Raw genomic sequence first — 15,275 nt, 5'->3', positions numbered from 1 at the left:
TATAGATACACTTCTCCTTAATGCAACCACTGTGTCAGATTTCAAAAAAACTTTACAAGAAAACACACTTTGCAATAATCTGAGTACGGCGTTCAGACACGAAACCAAACCCGCCATTTTGTGGAGTCAATAAAACTCAGAAATAATATTATAAATATTCCCTTACCTTTGATGATCTTCATCAGAATGCACTCCCAGGAATCCCAGGTCCACAATAAATGTTTGTTTTGTTCGATAAAGTTCTTCATTTATGTGCAAATACCTCCTTTTTGTTCGCGCGTTCAGTCCACTCCTCCAAATGCAGGAAGCGCGCAAAAAAGTCACGAAGAAAAGTAAAAAGAAGTTCTATTTACGTTCGTAGAAATATGTCAAATGATGTATAGCATCAATCTTTAGGATGTTTTTAACATAAATCTTCAGTAATATTCCAACCGGACAATTCCAATGTCTTCAGAAAAGAAAAGGAACACAGCTCACACTCACGTGAGAGCGCACCTCTGAGCTCATGTCATTTCGTCACTCATCTGACTCAATATTCACAGTAGAAGCATGAAACAACGTTCTAAAGACTGATGACATCTAGTGGACGCCTTAGGAAGTGCAAAATTAACCCTAAGTCACTGTGTAGGCAATAGGCAATCACTTGAAAAAACTACAACCCTCAGATTTCCCACTTCCTGGGTGGATTTTTCTCAGGTTTTTGCCTGCCATATGAGTTCTGTTATACTCACTGACATCATTCAAACAGTTTTAGAAACTTCAGAGTGTTTTCTATCCAAATCTACTAATACTATGCATTTCCTACCTTCTGAGCCTGAGTAGCAGGCAGTTTAATTTGGGCATGCCTTTCATCCGGACGTCAAAATACTGCTCCCTACCCTAGAGAAGTTAACAATGTGTACACTGTATTTCTGATCAATTTGATGTTATTTTAATGGACACATTTTTTTACTTTTCTTTCGAAAATATGGACATTACTAAGTGACTCCAAACTTTTGAACGGTAGTGTACATGTAGGTAGGGGTAAAAGTGACTAGGCAATCAGGATAGAGATTACATCTCCTCATCCAGGGAGTGCACACACACACACACGGAGGGAATGTTGTGTTTGTTTAATATTGTTTTAGGACTATGAAAATGGACTAAAGGATTAGCCTGTGGATTATGAAAACAACAAAAAGAAATGGGAAAATGTGAGAGGAGAAATGACTAGAGACAGTGTTGTTTAACTCACTGACCATGACCCATGAGTTCTTCTTACCTTTGTTCAGTAGAAAGGTCTCCCTCTCTAAAGGATATAGGAGGCGCCATAGACTGCTCACTCTTCATGGACACACAGCTGGGTACAGGGGAGGCTGGTCTCTCCTGCTTGATTGGACTTCAACACAACAGAGACAAACATTTCATCTCTCATCTGCTCTGAGCTCAGATGGGAAACATAAGAAGAGTTTTATTCCAAAACGCTATATATAACTTTTCAGAAATGTTCGTAAATTAGCTTTTATTGTTTAAAGATATTATGAAAGAGATTGGTGTGATTTTTCACTATCTAATCATGGCATTGGATTATTCAATGACAGACATGTATTAGTTTAAAATCTATCACTTGATGGTTTCATTTCAGAGTCAAATGTTTTTTTTTGCAAAATGCTATATATCTGCCTCACTCTCAGAGAAATCGGTAGTACTGCTAGGTTTTACACAGTAATAATATATATCTGCCTCTCTCTCAGAGAAATCAGTAGTATTGCTAGGTTTAACACAGTAATAATATATATCTGCCTCACTTTCAGAGAAATCAGTAGTACTGCTAGGTTTTATACAGTAATACTATATATCTGCCTCACACTCAGAGAAATAAGTAGTACTGCTAAGTTTTACAAAGTGAAATGTAACAAATAACTACATTTTTAATAAAGAACTGTACAAATGATACACTTGTGACATCAATATTAAAACATTTAAATATAATAATCCAATACAGAAATATGAGATCAGTTTGTAAAACATTTACATTTGACATTTTAGTCATTTAGCAGATGTTTTTATTCAGGGTCTGGTTTCCCAAATGCATTTTAAGGAAAAGTTAATAATTTGAATATTCGCAGGAGCATTGTTAAATCTCTGAGCTGTTTAAAAAAAAACATTGTTATTAACGTTGAAAGCATCGTCGGAAAAGGAGGACCAATATGCAGCAGAATTGTTTTGGCTCATCTTGAACATTTATTAGACTCAAAATTAACATACAAAATAACAAAACAAACTCACGATATAGACAGTCTTCTCAGGCTCACATACGCTAGACAAGAAACAATCTCCCACAAATGACAAACACACCCTAATATATGGAACTCTCAATCAAAGGCAAAGAGAAAACACCTGCCTTCAATTGAGAGTCCCAACCCCAATTAACCAAACATAGAAACACACTCACTAGACTCCACATAGAAATATATAAACATAGACCATAAACCAAAAACCCGGAAATACTAAATCAAACGCCCTTTTACCAAAACACCACCCCGAACCACATAAAACAAATACCCTCTGCCACGTCCTGACCAAACTACAATGACAATTAACCCTTATACTGGCCAGGACGTGACAGTACCCCCCCCCCCCCCTAAAGGTGCTAACCCCGGAAGCACCTCAAGAAAAACAAAAACCCCAAACAACAACAAAAATCCCCCTAAAGTAAAGGGAGGGAAGGGAGGGTGGCTGCCGTCACTGATGGCACTTGTGCTACACCCCCCCTCCCCAACCCACCTATGCAAGTGGTGGTTCAGGCTCCGGCCTATTGTCCTCCAGAGTGCCGACCCCGATCAGCCTCGGACCGTAGGCAGACTCCCCTTGCTCTGGATCCTGGGCAGACCTCCTCCTCTCCACCCTGTATACAGACTCATTAATTGAACAGTTAATCATTTTAAGTTCTGGATTGTCAGGCTTACTCAGTTCAGGGTTGCTGCTCGACTCCCTTGGTTCTTCGTAATCGGCAGACTCTGGGCCGATGGGGCAGTCTGGCAGCTCCGGGCAGTCTGGCCACTCTGGCAGCTCCGGGCAGTCTGGCCACTCTGGCATCTCTGGGCAGTCTGGCCACTCTGGCATCTCCGGGCAGTCTGGCCACTCTGGCAGCTCCGGGCAGTCTGGCCACTCTGGCATCTCTGGGCAGTCTGGCCACTCTGGCATCTCCGGGCAGTCTGGCCACTCTGGCATCGCCGGGCAGTCTGGCCACTCTGGCATCTCCGGGCAGTCTGGCCACTCTGGCATCTCCGGGCAGTCTGGCCACTGGCATCTCTGGGCAGTCTGGCCACTCTGGCATCTCCGGGCAGTCTGGCCACTCTGGCATCTCCGGCCACTCTGGCAGCTCCTGACTAGTGGGTGGCTCTGGTGGCTCTTGACTGGCGGGCGGTCTGGCGACTCTTGACTGACGGGCAGCTCTGGCGACTCCGGACTGACGGGCAGCTCTGGCGACTCTTGACTGACGGGCGGCTCTGGCGACTCTTGACTGACGGGCAGCTCTGGCGACTCCTGACTGACGGGCGGCTCTGGCGACTCTTGACTGACGGGCAGCTCTGGCGACTCTTGACTGACGGGCAGCTCTGGCGACTCTTGACTGACGGGCAGCCCTGGCGACGTCGGACTGGGATGACGCACTTGAAGCCTGGTGCGTGGTGCTGGTACTGGACTTACCAGACTGGGAACACGTACCTCCAGGCTAGTGCGGGGAGCGGGAACAGGACGAGTCGGACTGGGCTGACGCACTTCCGGGTCCGCACGAGAGACAGGAACTGGAAACACCGGGCTATGGAGGCGCACAGGCGGTCTTGATCTTACCTCCTGCACAACCTGTCCTGGCTGGATGGAACTAGTAGCCCTGTATGAGCGGGGTGCTTGTACAGGGCGGACTGGGCTGTGCAGGGGCCTGATGGTAGCCGTGCGTAGAGCGGGAGTTGGGTAGCCTGGTCCTCGGAGGCGTACCGGCGACCAGATGCGCTGCGCAGGCATCCTCCTACCAGGCTGGATGCTCACTCTAGCACGGCACCTGCGAGGGGCTGGAATAACGCGCACCGGACTGTGCGTGCGTATGGGTGAGATATTGCGCTCTTCAGCGAAACATGGCGCCCTCCACCTCATACGCTCCTCCATATAACCACGGGTAGCTAGCTTCCGGCTCTTCCTAGGCCTAGCCAAACTACCCGTGTGCCCCCCCCCAAAAAATTATTGGGGGTGCCTCTCGTGCTTCAACGCCAGTCGTGTTCCTCGGAAACGTTCCCGGTCCTTACCAGCCATTCTCCATGGGCCCTCTCCGGCCATAACTTGCTCCCATGTCCATCTCTCCCGTTTGTCCAATTCAAAATCCCTCTGCTCCTTCCTCTGCTGCTTGGTCCTGGTTTGGTGGGAGATTCTGTCAGGGATTTCGTCGTCGTCAGACGATATGGCGAAATCATCGTCGGAAAAGGAGGACCAATATGCAGCAGAATTGTTTTGGCTCATCTTGAACATTTATTAGACTCAAAATGAACATACAAAATAACAAAACAAACTCACGATATAGACAGTCTTCTCAGGCTCACATACGCTAGACAAGAAACAATCTCCCACAAATGACAAACACACCCTAATATATGGGACTCTCAATCAAAGGCAAAGAGAAAACACCTGCCTTCAATTGAGAGTCCCAACCCCAATTAATCAACCATAGAAACACACTCACTAGACTCCACATAGAAATATATAAACATAGACCATAAACCAAAAACCCGGAAATACTAAATCAAACGCCCTTTTACCAAAACACCACCCCGAACCACATAAAACAAATACCCTCTGCCACGTCCTGACCAAACTACAATGACAATTAACCCTTATACTGGCCAGGACATGACAGCAAGATGCAGTAGATGGTATAGAGTACAGTATATACATATGAGATGAGTAATGTAGGGTATGAAAACATATAAAGAGGCATTGTTGAAAGTGGCTAGTGCTAAATTACATCAAGATGGCAAGATGCAGTAGATGGTATAGCGTACAGTATATACATATGAGATGAGTAATGTAGGGTAAGTAAACATTATATAATATAAAGTGGCTAGTGATGAATTGAATACATCAATTTTTTATTATTAAAGTGGCTTGAGTTGAGTCAGTATGTTGGTAACAGCCACACACACAGACCTCACTTCCCTCTGGAGAGCCTTACGGTTATGGGCGGAGCAGCTGCCGGACCATTTCAGTTTGTCCGTGATGTGTACGCCTAGGAACTTAAAACTCTCCACCCTCTCCACTACTGTCCCATCAATGTAGATAGGGGGCTGCTCCCTCTGCTGTTTCCTGAAGTCCACGATCATCTCCTTGTTGACATTAAGTGCGAGGTTATTTTCCTGACACCACACTCCGAGGGCCCTCACCTCCTCCCTGTAGGCCGTCTTGTCGTTGTTGATAATCAAGCCTACCACTGTAGTGTCGTCTGCAAACTTGATGATTGAGTTGGAGGCGTGCATGGCCACGCAGTCGTGGGTGAACAGGGAGTACAGGAGAGGGCTGAGAACGCACCCTTGTGGTGCCCCAGTGTTGAGGGTCAGCGGGGTGGAGATGTTGTTACATACCTTCACCACCTGGGGGCGGCCCGTCAGGAAGTCCAGGACCCAGTTGCACAGGGCGGGGTCGAGACCCAGGGTCTCGAGCTTAATGACGAGTTTGTAGGGTACTATGGTGTTAAATGCTGAGCTGCAATCAATGAACAGCATTCTTACATAGGTATTCCTCTTGTCCAGATGGGTTAGGGCAGTGTGCAGTGTGATGGCGATTGCGTCGTCTGTGGACCTATTGGGTCGGTAAGCAAATTGGAGTGGGTCTAGGGTGACAGGTGATATGGTCCTTGACTAGTCTCTCAAAGCACTTCATGATGACAGAAGTGAGTGCTACAGGGCAGTAGTCATTTAGCTCAGTTACCTTAGCTTTCTTGGGAACAGGAATAATGGTGGCCCTCTTGAAGCATGTGGGGACAGCAGACTGGGATAGGGAGAGATTGAATATGTCCGTAAACACACCAGCCAGCTGGTCTGCGCATGCTCTGAGGACGTGGCCGGGAATGCCGTCTGGGCCTGCAGCCTTGCGAGGGTTAACACGTTTAAATGTTTTACTCACGTTGGCTACGATGAAGGAGAGCCCGCAGTTTTTGGTAGCGGGCCGTGTCAGTGGCGCTGTGTTGTCCTCAAGGTGAGTAAAAAAGCTGTTTAGTCTGTCTGGGAGCAAGGCATCGTGATCAGCGACGGGGCTGGTTTTTCTTTTGTAGTCCGTGATTGACTGTAGACCCTGCCACATACCTCTCGTGTCTGAGCCGTTGAATGAGGCTATAAGGAGTACCAGTACTGAGTCAATGTGCAGGGGTACCAGGTAGTTGAGGTAATAATGAGACTATAAGGAGTACCAGTACTGAGTCAATGTGCAGGGGTACCAGGTAGTTGACGTAATAATGAGACTATAAGGAGTACCAGTACTGAGTCAATGTGCAGGGGTACCAGGTAGTTGAGGTAATAATGAGACTATAAGGAGTACCAGTACTGAGTCAATGTGCAGGGGTACCAGGTAGTTGAGGTAATAATGAGACTATAAGGAGTACAGGTACTGAGTCAATGTGCAGGGGTACCAGGTAGTTGAGGTAATAATGAGACTATAATTGAGGTAATATGTACATGTAGGTAGTGGCAAAAGTGACTAGGCAATCAGGATAGAGATTTCATTTCCTTGTCCAGGGAGTGCAAACACACACACTTTCACACACACACACACACAGGGAGGGAACGTTGTGTTTGTTTAATATTGTTTTAGGACTATGAAAATGGACAGAAGGATTAGCCTACGGATTATGAAAACAACAAAAAGGAATGTGAAAATGGGAGAGGAGAAATGACTAGAGACAGTGGTGTTTAACTCACTGACCATGACCCATGAGTTCTTCTTACCTTTGTTCAGTAGAAAAGTCTCCCTCTCTAAAGTATATAAGAGGATCCATAGACTGGTCACTCTTCATGGACACACAGCTGGGAACAGGGGAGGCTGGTCTCTCCTGCTTGATTGGTCTTCAACACAACAGAGACAAACATTACATCTCTCATCTACTCTGATCTCAGATGGGAAACATAAGAAGAGTTTCATTCCAAAACGCAACATATCACTTTACAGAAATGTTGGTAAATGAGCTTTTATTGTTTAAAGAAATTATGAAAGAGATTGGTGTGTTTTTCACTATCTAATTATGACATGGTGTTGTTCAATGACAGACATGAATTTGTTTATAAACTATCACATGACGGTTTCATTTTAGAGAGTCAAATGTTTTCTTTGCTCAATGCTATATATCTGCCTCACTCTCAGAGAAATCAGTAGTACTGCTAGGTTTTACATAGTAATAATATATATCTGCCTCACTCTCAGAGAAATCAGTAGTACTGCTAGGTTTAATACAGTAATAATATATATCTGCCTCACTCTCAGAGAAATCAGTAGTACTGCTAGGTTTTACATAGTAATAATATATATCTGCCTCACTCTCAGAGAAATCAGTAGTACTGCTAGGTTTTACACAGTAATAATATATATCTGCCTCACTCTCAGAGAAATCAGTAGTACTGCTAGGTTTTATACAGTAATAATATATATCTGCCTCACTCTCAGAGAAATCAGTAGTACTGCTAGGTTTTACACAGTAATAATATATATCTGCCTCACTCTCAGAGAAATCAGTAGTACTGCTAGGTTTTATACAGTAATAATATATATCTGCCTCACTCTCAGAGAAATCAGTAGTACTGCTAGGTTTTATACAGTAATAATATATATCTGCCTCACTCTCAGAGAAATCAGTAGTACTGTGAGGTTTTATACAGTAATAATATATATCTGCCTCTCAGAGAAATCAGTAGTACTGCTAGGTTTAACACAGTAATAATATATATCTGCCTCTCTCTCAGAGAAATCAGTAGTACTGCTAGGTTTTATACAGTAATAATATATATCTGCCTCACTCTCAGAGAAATCAGTAGTACTGCTAGGTTTAACACAGTCAAATGTAACCGCCCGGCACGATTCGGTCTTATTTTAGAAACATTTTCAAATGTGTTTTTTACACTGGATAAAAGTAGAGACTCAGGGCTAGAAAATGGTATATCATACAAAACAGTTGATGAACAATGGGAAAGTAATTCTTCTTTGAACGTTGATGAACTTGTAACCTCACTTTTGAGAAAATGGCCTTTGAATGTTTTGGTACCTACTGGAGAGCTCTTCTTTGTCTACAGGGCTGTTACTTTGGCTGATAATGTCTCCCATCTAATAAATAGTTTTTCATATATATAATTAACTAAATATATTATGTTTTTGGTTTCGTCAGTTTCATTGTTTATTATGCAATAAATTGTTATTTTATGGTTGTAAGTTGTAAAATTAACTAGAAAATATTCAATTTTGCAATTCTGAGAAATTACTACTTTAGTAAGGAATTACACATTATTCAATATTACTGCAGTTTCTAAATCATTTCATTAGATGGCAGCATAACACCACGAATGACTTATCAGAAGATTAGTTTAGTTCTCCCTGGATACACCACCACTCCCCGCGCTTCTTTCTGTCCCTTTCCACACTGCTAACACAAGAGGAAGGACTGAAAAAGCATTTAACAGATTACTGTTTAGTAATATAATGATGATTCATGTTTATTATTACCTGTTTTTATGCTCATGTTTGAAATTATACTTCATTAATATAACGATTATCAATAAGCCTGAACATTAATTCCGTCACCTCTAGTTGAGAAGAATGTATTTTCCCAGTACATTCATTGTCAAATTCATCAACCAGCATCAACCCGCGATGCCTTCTCGCGCATGAAGTCAGCTCAAGGAGATATATAGCTAACTAAAGTAATGAGTGACCATTTTAGAAAATCATGGGACATATAGTCTGTGGTTGCATGCTATTTTATGTCAATCATATTGCTGCTTGTAGCCTATAACTGATGCTTCGTGGTCTTATGCTGCCATCTATTGGAAATATTTACCAATTAAAAGTCAGTCATTCATAGACAGACATTAGTGAGACACCTGAGAAGAAAAAAAAACATTGTTAATTCCTTAGATTAGTCTCAAACCTGCCCTGTCTATCCCACGCCAATTGCTGGACATTCACAAAGAGGTTACTAGGTCTCCCAGTTCAAACCACATTTGAAAAATAAAAACACATGTGGCTTGTTGTGTGCCTTGCAATAATAGATATTAGAAAAAAACGAATAACAAAATAAAAACAGCAAAAGGCTTAGACAGGTTTGATTAACAAAATAATCAACATGCTGTTTGGTACTATACTTGTATTTACTAACATAATATTATTACTAAAATAGTTTCTAAAAGTGTTTTAGGCTACCCTACCCTAGAATTAGGGTTAGGGGTTAAGGCTAAAATAGGTAATACACAGGATTAGGGGTTAAGGCTAAAATAGGTAATACGTAGGGTTAGAATTTCTGTACAGCACTTTGTGACATCTGCTGATGTAAAAAGGGCTTCATAAATACATTAGATTGATTGTTAGGTTTAAGGGTTTTAAGGCTAAAAACGTTATGGGTTTATAGCTCTCTAGCTCCTCCCTGTGGTCTTCTGTGGGTACTACATAACTCATTCACCACACTTGCAAGGCTCAACTGCGTCAGATCTACAAATCAATGAGCTAGACCTATCCATTTGGGTTGTAACTCAGTGAACCTGTGCAGCATTTGCTCAATTCAATGCCTACAAACGAAGATTTCGATGCATATCAAATTACCCAGTAGCCATTCAGAAACAATAACTCCTCAAAAAAAGTGTTATATCTTAATTACATTTTTTATTATGTCTGTATAAATCGGCCACATCTTGAAAAAGAGGGCAGGGACATGTGTTCTGTTTAGGTTGTATACATTTTTCTGAAAACAAAATTGGTTAACTATGACCAGAAAATGCTTAACGTTTGATCGGTTTGCGCCAGCCATCACTAGTACTGTGGGTCACCACAACGTGTACCCAGGTGAAGTGTGCACCAAGTAGCTGTGATAATATTAGTAATAATACTAATAATAATACTTGAGGTCAGCCTACAATGTTAACGCAGGCAGGTCTCATTGATAACAATAGCGAAGCTGGCATTGTGACGCAGAACAATGGGCAATGGTATAGAACGTTCAGAATGTCAGGTGGTGCCACAGTGCTCAATTAAACTAATAGGAGCTGGAAGGGTGAAAAATGACCTAAAATAAGGCCGGTTTTTTCGCTATAACTTCATAACTAGGGACATAAGGTAATATTATGAAACTGAGCTCCATGGCGGATGCAATGAACTAGTTTTATCAGAAAAAAAAACATTGTTAAAAATGGAATGTGTCCAGACTACTTGAGGCGTCACAATTTTTTTTTTTAAACTTCGGTCATTGGACACAGAGGGGTTAAACACTAAAGTTACCGTCCATCTAGTGAAGAGAGGAGAACCGGACAGAGGTAGCCAGCATCCGTCAACGAGAGAGACGGAAGCCTTCCATGGGATTTAACTGGTGGATGAAACAACCAGGGAGCTCCATCGGTCCACAAGTAATGCGGGCAGCTAGTGATGATGTAGTGGTAGCTAGGAAAAATGAGGATGCTGCTGGTAGAGTAGCTAGCTTACCTAGCTGTACTGACTAGCTTGGCTAGCTAGCAGGTCGTTCGTCTGTCCCTCGTCTCGAGGATGAGGACGAATCCAGTGAACCACAAAATGAAACAAGGATAGAGAGTGAAAAGGATCTGGCTACACTCATACTGTCCCTGACCGTAAAGCAAAAAGCTAATTGAACAATAAACTTTGGCGTCTCAACAATGTAGCGAACTCCGTCGTTATTCCCCAAGATCACCTCAGCCCACTCTGCACGTAACCTGACAATATCCTTGGTGCCACACCGTACGTGGACGCGGGCAGTTCCAGAACGCAGACATGAGCAGTGCAACACAATCAACTAAACCCAGTCTTTACAGTGGGTTACATTAGTAATATTGTGTCCCATCTACTGGCAGATATTTAGGACCTCAGCAGGTATCTGGATAATAGCCTCATGAGCTGTCCTAACCAGTTAAGAGGTACCAGCAGGTATCTGGATAATAGCCTCATGAGCTGTCCTAACCAGTTAAGAGGTACCAGCAGGTATCTGGATAATAACCTCATGAGCTGTCCTAACCAGTTAAGAGGTACCAGCAGGTATCTGGATAATAACCTCATGAGCTGTCCTAACCAGTTAAGAGGTACCAGCAGGTATCTGGATAATAGCCTCATGAGCTGTCCTAACCAGTTAAGAGGTACCAGCAGGTATCTGGATAATAGAAACATGAGCTGTCCTAACCAGTTAAGAGGTACCAGCAGGTATCTGTATAATAGCCTCATGAGCTGTCCTAACCAGTTAAGAGGTACCAGCAGGTATCTGAATAATAGAAACATGCAGCCAGTCAGTGGTTCCTGTGCCACATGTAATTGCTTTGGAGCAGTGGCAACCTGTTATTCAAGGCAGATTTTTTAATTTTTTTAAATTTATTTCACCTTTGTTTAACCAGGTAGGCTAGTTGAGAACAAGTTCTCATTTACAACTGAGACCTGGCCAAGAAAAAGGCAAAGCAGTGTGACACAGACAACAACACAGATTTACACATGGAATAAACAAACATACAGTCAATAATACAGCATAAAAAGTATATATACAGTGTGTGCAAATGAGGTAAGATAAAGGAGGTAAGGCAATAAATAGACCATGGTGACGAAGTAATTATAATATACCAAATAAACACTGGAGTAATTGATGTGCAGAAGATGAATGTGCAAGTAGAGATTTACAGTGAGGGAAAAAAGTATTTGATCTCCTGCTGATTTTGTACGTTTGCCCAATGGCAAAGAAATTATCAGTCTATAATTTTAATGGAAGGTTTATTTGAACAGTGAGAGACAGAATAAACAACAAAAAAATCCAGAAAAACGCATGTCAAAAATGTTGTATATTGATTTGCATTTTAATGAGGGAAATAAGTATTTGACCCCTCTGCAAAGCATGACTTAGTACTTGGTGGCAAAACCCTTGTTGGCAATCACAGAGGTCAGACGTTTCTTGTAGTTGGCCACCAGGTTTGCACACATCTCAGGAGGGATTTTGTCCCACTCCTCTTTGCAGATCTTCTCCAAGTCATTAAGGTTTGACGTTTGGCAACTCGAACTTTCAGCTCCATCCACAGATTTTATATGGGATTAAGGTCTGGAGACTGGCTAGGCCACTCCAGGACCTTAATGTGCTTCTTCTTGTGCCACTCCTTTGTTGCCTTGGCCATGTGTTTTGGGTCATTGTCATGCTGGAATACCCATCCACAACCCATTTTCAATGCCCTGGCTGAGGGAAGGAGGTTCTTACCCAAGATTTGACGGTACACGGCCCCGTCCATCGTCCCTTTGATGCGGTGAAGTTGTCCTGTCCCCTTAGCAGAAAAACACCCCCAAAGCATAATGTTTCCACCTTCATGTTTGACGGTGGGGATGGTGTTCTTGGGGTCATAAGCAGCATTCCTCCTCCTCCAAACACGGCGAGTTGAGTTGATGCCAAAGAGCTCCATTTTGGTCTCATCTGACCACAACACTTTCACCCAGTTGTCCTCTGAATCATTCAGATGTTCATTGGCAAACTTCAGACGGGCATGTATAGGTGCTTTCTTGAGCAGGGGGACCTTGCGGGCCCTGCAGGATTTCAGTCCTTCACGGTGTAGTGTGTTACCAATTGATTTCTTGGTGACTATGGTCCCAGCTGCCTTGAGATCATTGACAAGATCCTCCCATGTAGTTCTGGGCTGATTCCTCACCGTTCTCATGATCATTGCAACTCCACGAGGTGAGATCTTGCATGGAGCCCCAGGCCGAGGGATATTGACAGTTCTTTTGTGTTTCTTCCATTTACGAATAATCGCACCAACTGTTGTCACCTTCTCACCAAGCTGCTTGGCGATGGTCTTGTAGCCCATTCCAGTCTTGTGTAGGTCTACAATCTTGTCCCTGACATCCTTGGAGAGCTCTTTGGTCTTGGCCATGGTGGAGAGTTTGGAATCTGATTGATTGATTGCTTCTGTGGACAGGTGTCTTTTATACAGGTAACAAACTGAGATTAGGAGCACTCCCTTTAAGAGTGTGCTCCTAATCTCAGCTCGTTACCTGTATAAAAGACACCTGGGAGCCAGAAATCTTTCTGATTGAGACGGGGTCAAATACTTATTTCTCTCATTAATATGCAAATCAATTTATAACATTTTTGACATGCGTTTTTCTGGATTTTTTTTGTTGTTATATAAAAGATGACTGCTATGGTGTGTGGGCATCCACACCCCCTCCCAAAATGGCTGCTGTGCCATTTCTTCCCCATGCATTACTTGACTGTTCAAATAAACCTACCATTAAAATGATAGACTGATCATCTCTTTGTCAGTGGGCAAATGTACAAAATCAGCAGGGGATCAAATACTGTTTTCCCTCACTGTATGGAGTGTGCCACTCTCCTTATTTTTATAGCTTATAGTTTATTAGCCATTAGTCAGAACTTCCACATAAAAAAATAAAAATCTTTGGGTGTGCGCCAGCTCATGTGTTTTATTGGAAATACTATTGGAACCATTTCCCTGTTTGACCGCTAGGTGTTATGGGTATTATGACACCTCCACTGTGGGGCTCTATAAAACTATTGGATCCATTTCCCTGTTTGACCGCTAGGTGTTATGGGTATTAGGACACCTCCACTGTGGGGCTCTATCAAACTATTGGAACCATTTCCCTGTTTGACCGCTAGGTGTTATGGGTATTAGGACACCTCCACTGTGGGGCTCTATCAAACTATTGGAACCATTTCCCTGTTTGACCACAAGGTGTTATGGGTATTATGACACCTCCACTGTGGGGCTCTATAAAACTATTGGAACCATTTCCCTGTTTGACTGCTAGGTATTATGGGTATTATAACACCTCCACTGTGGGGCTCTATAAAACTATTGGAACCATTTCCCTGTTTGACCGCTAGGTGTTATGGGTATTATAACACCTCCACTGTGGGGCTCTATAAAACTATTGGAACCATTTCCCTGTTTGACCACTAGGTGTTATGGGTATTATGACACCTCCACTGTGGGGCTCTATAAAACTATTGGAACCATTTCCCTGTTTGACCGCTAGGTGTTATGGGTATTATAACACCTCCACTGTGGGGCTCTATAAAACTATTGGAACCATTTCCCTGTTTGACCGCTAGGTGTTATGGGTATTATAACACCTCCACTGTGGGGCTCTATAAAACTATTGGAACCATTTCCCTGTTTGACCACAAGGTGTTATGGGTACTATGACACCTCCACTGTGGGGCTCTATAAAACTATTGGAACCATTTCCCTGTTTGACCGCTAGGTGTTATGGGTATTATGACACCTCCACTGCGGGGCTCTATAAAACTATTGGATCCATTTCCCTGTTTGACCACTAGGTGTTATGGGTATTATGACACCTCCACTGTGGGGCTCTATAAAACTATTGGAACCATTTCCCTGTTTGACCGCTAGGTGTTATGGGTATTATGACACCTCCACTGTGAGGCTCTATAACACAAATGAAATGTGAGAATCTGGTGAATGCAGAATCTAGAGAATGCAACAATATTTGTTTCATCTTGCTGTGATGTTCTCAGTAAAATGTCATAAGCTAAAATCTATGAATTTAAAATCTTAGAACAGTAATATTTTACACACTCATAAGCCTCCATTTCTGATGAAAAAACACAAATGTGAAAAAATGGTGGATATAGCATTTTGTGTATAAACTCTTCATAAATTCTTTAAAAAATTGTCATCTCACCTCTTAGATTTGGTGCCATGTTCCCCAGAGACACTCCTTTTCGAGGCAGGGCCCCCCTCCTCTCTCTCCCCAGAGAGACTCATTTTAGAGGCAGGGCCCCCCTCCTCTCTCTCCCCAGAGAGACTCATTTTAGAGACAGGACCCCTGTAAACAGAGATCCAGCATGTTGGTTGTGGTTAACACAGTGACAACTAAACAGAGATCCAGCATGTTGGTTGTGGTTAACTCAGTGACAACTAAACAGAGATCCAGCATGTTGGTTGTGGTTAACACAGTGACAACTAAACAGAGATCCAGCATGTTGGTTGTGGTCAACACAGTGACAACTAAACAGAGATCCAGCATGTTGGTTGTGG

The 15,275-nt window shown here is 42.8% G+C and overlaps 1 protein-coding gene across 1 annotated transcript in view; it reads right to left on the bottom strand.

Annotated features, from left to right (window-relative positions):
* Positions 1–1,261: 1,261 nt before the first annotated feature.
* Positions 1,262–15,275, bottom strand: part of LOC123732978 (uncharacterized) — a 17,275-nt gene continuing 3,261 nt past the window's right edge. Inside the window, exons 2-4 of the mRNA XM_082972686.1 lie at positions 14,920–15,063; positions 6,969–7,085; positions 1,262–6,356 (exon numbers count right to left, since the gene is read on the bottom strand). Coding sequence (XP_082828812.1) covers positions 2,767–4,146 — 1,380 coding nt within the window. The 5' untranslated portion in view covers positions 4,147–6,356; positions 6,969–7,085; positions 14,920–15,063 and the 3' untranslated portion in view covers positions 1,262–2,766. The remainder of the gene's footprint in view (positions 6,357–6,968; positions 7,086–14,919; positions 15,064–15,275) is intronic.

Source organism: Salmo salar, unplaced genomic scaffold (genome assembly GCF_965601325.2).
Source record: "Salmo salar unplaced genomic scaffold, fSalSal1 ptg000984l, whole genome shotgun sequence".
NCBI classification, from domain to species: Eukaryota; Metazoa; Chordata; class Actinopteri; order Salmoniformes; family Salmonidae; genus Salmo; species Salmo salar.
Note: the sequence above shows the minus strand (reverse complement) of the source record. Positions and strands in the feature narration are given on the sequence as shown.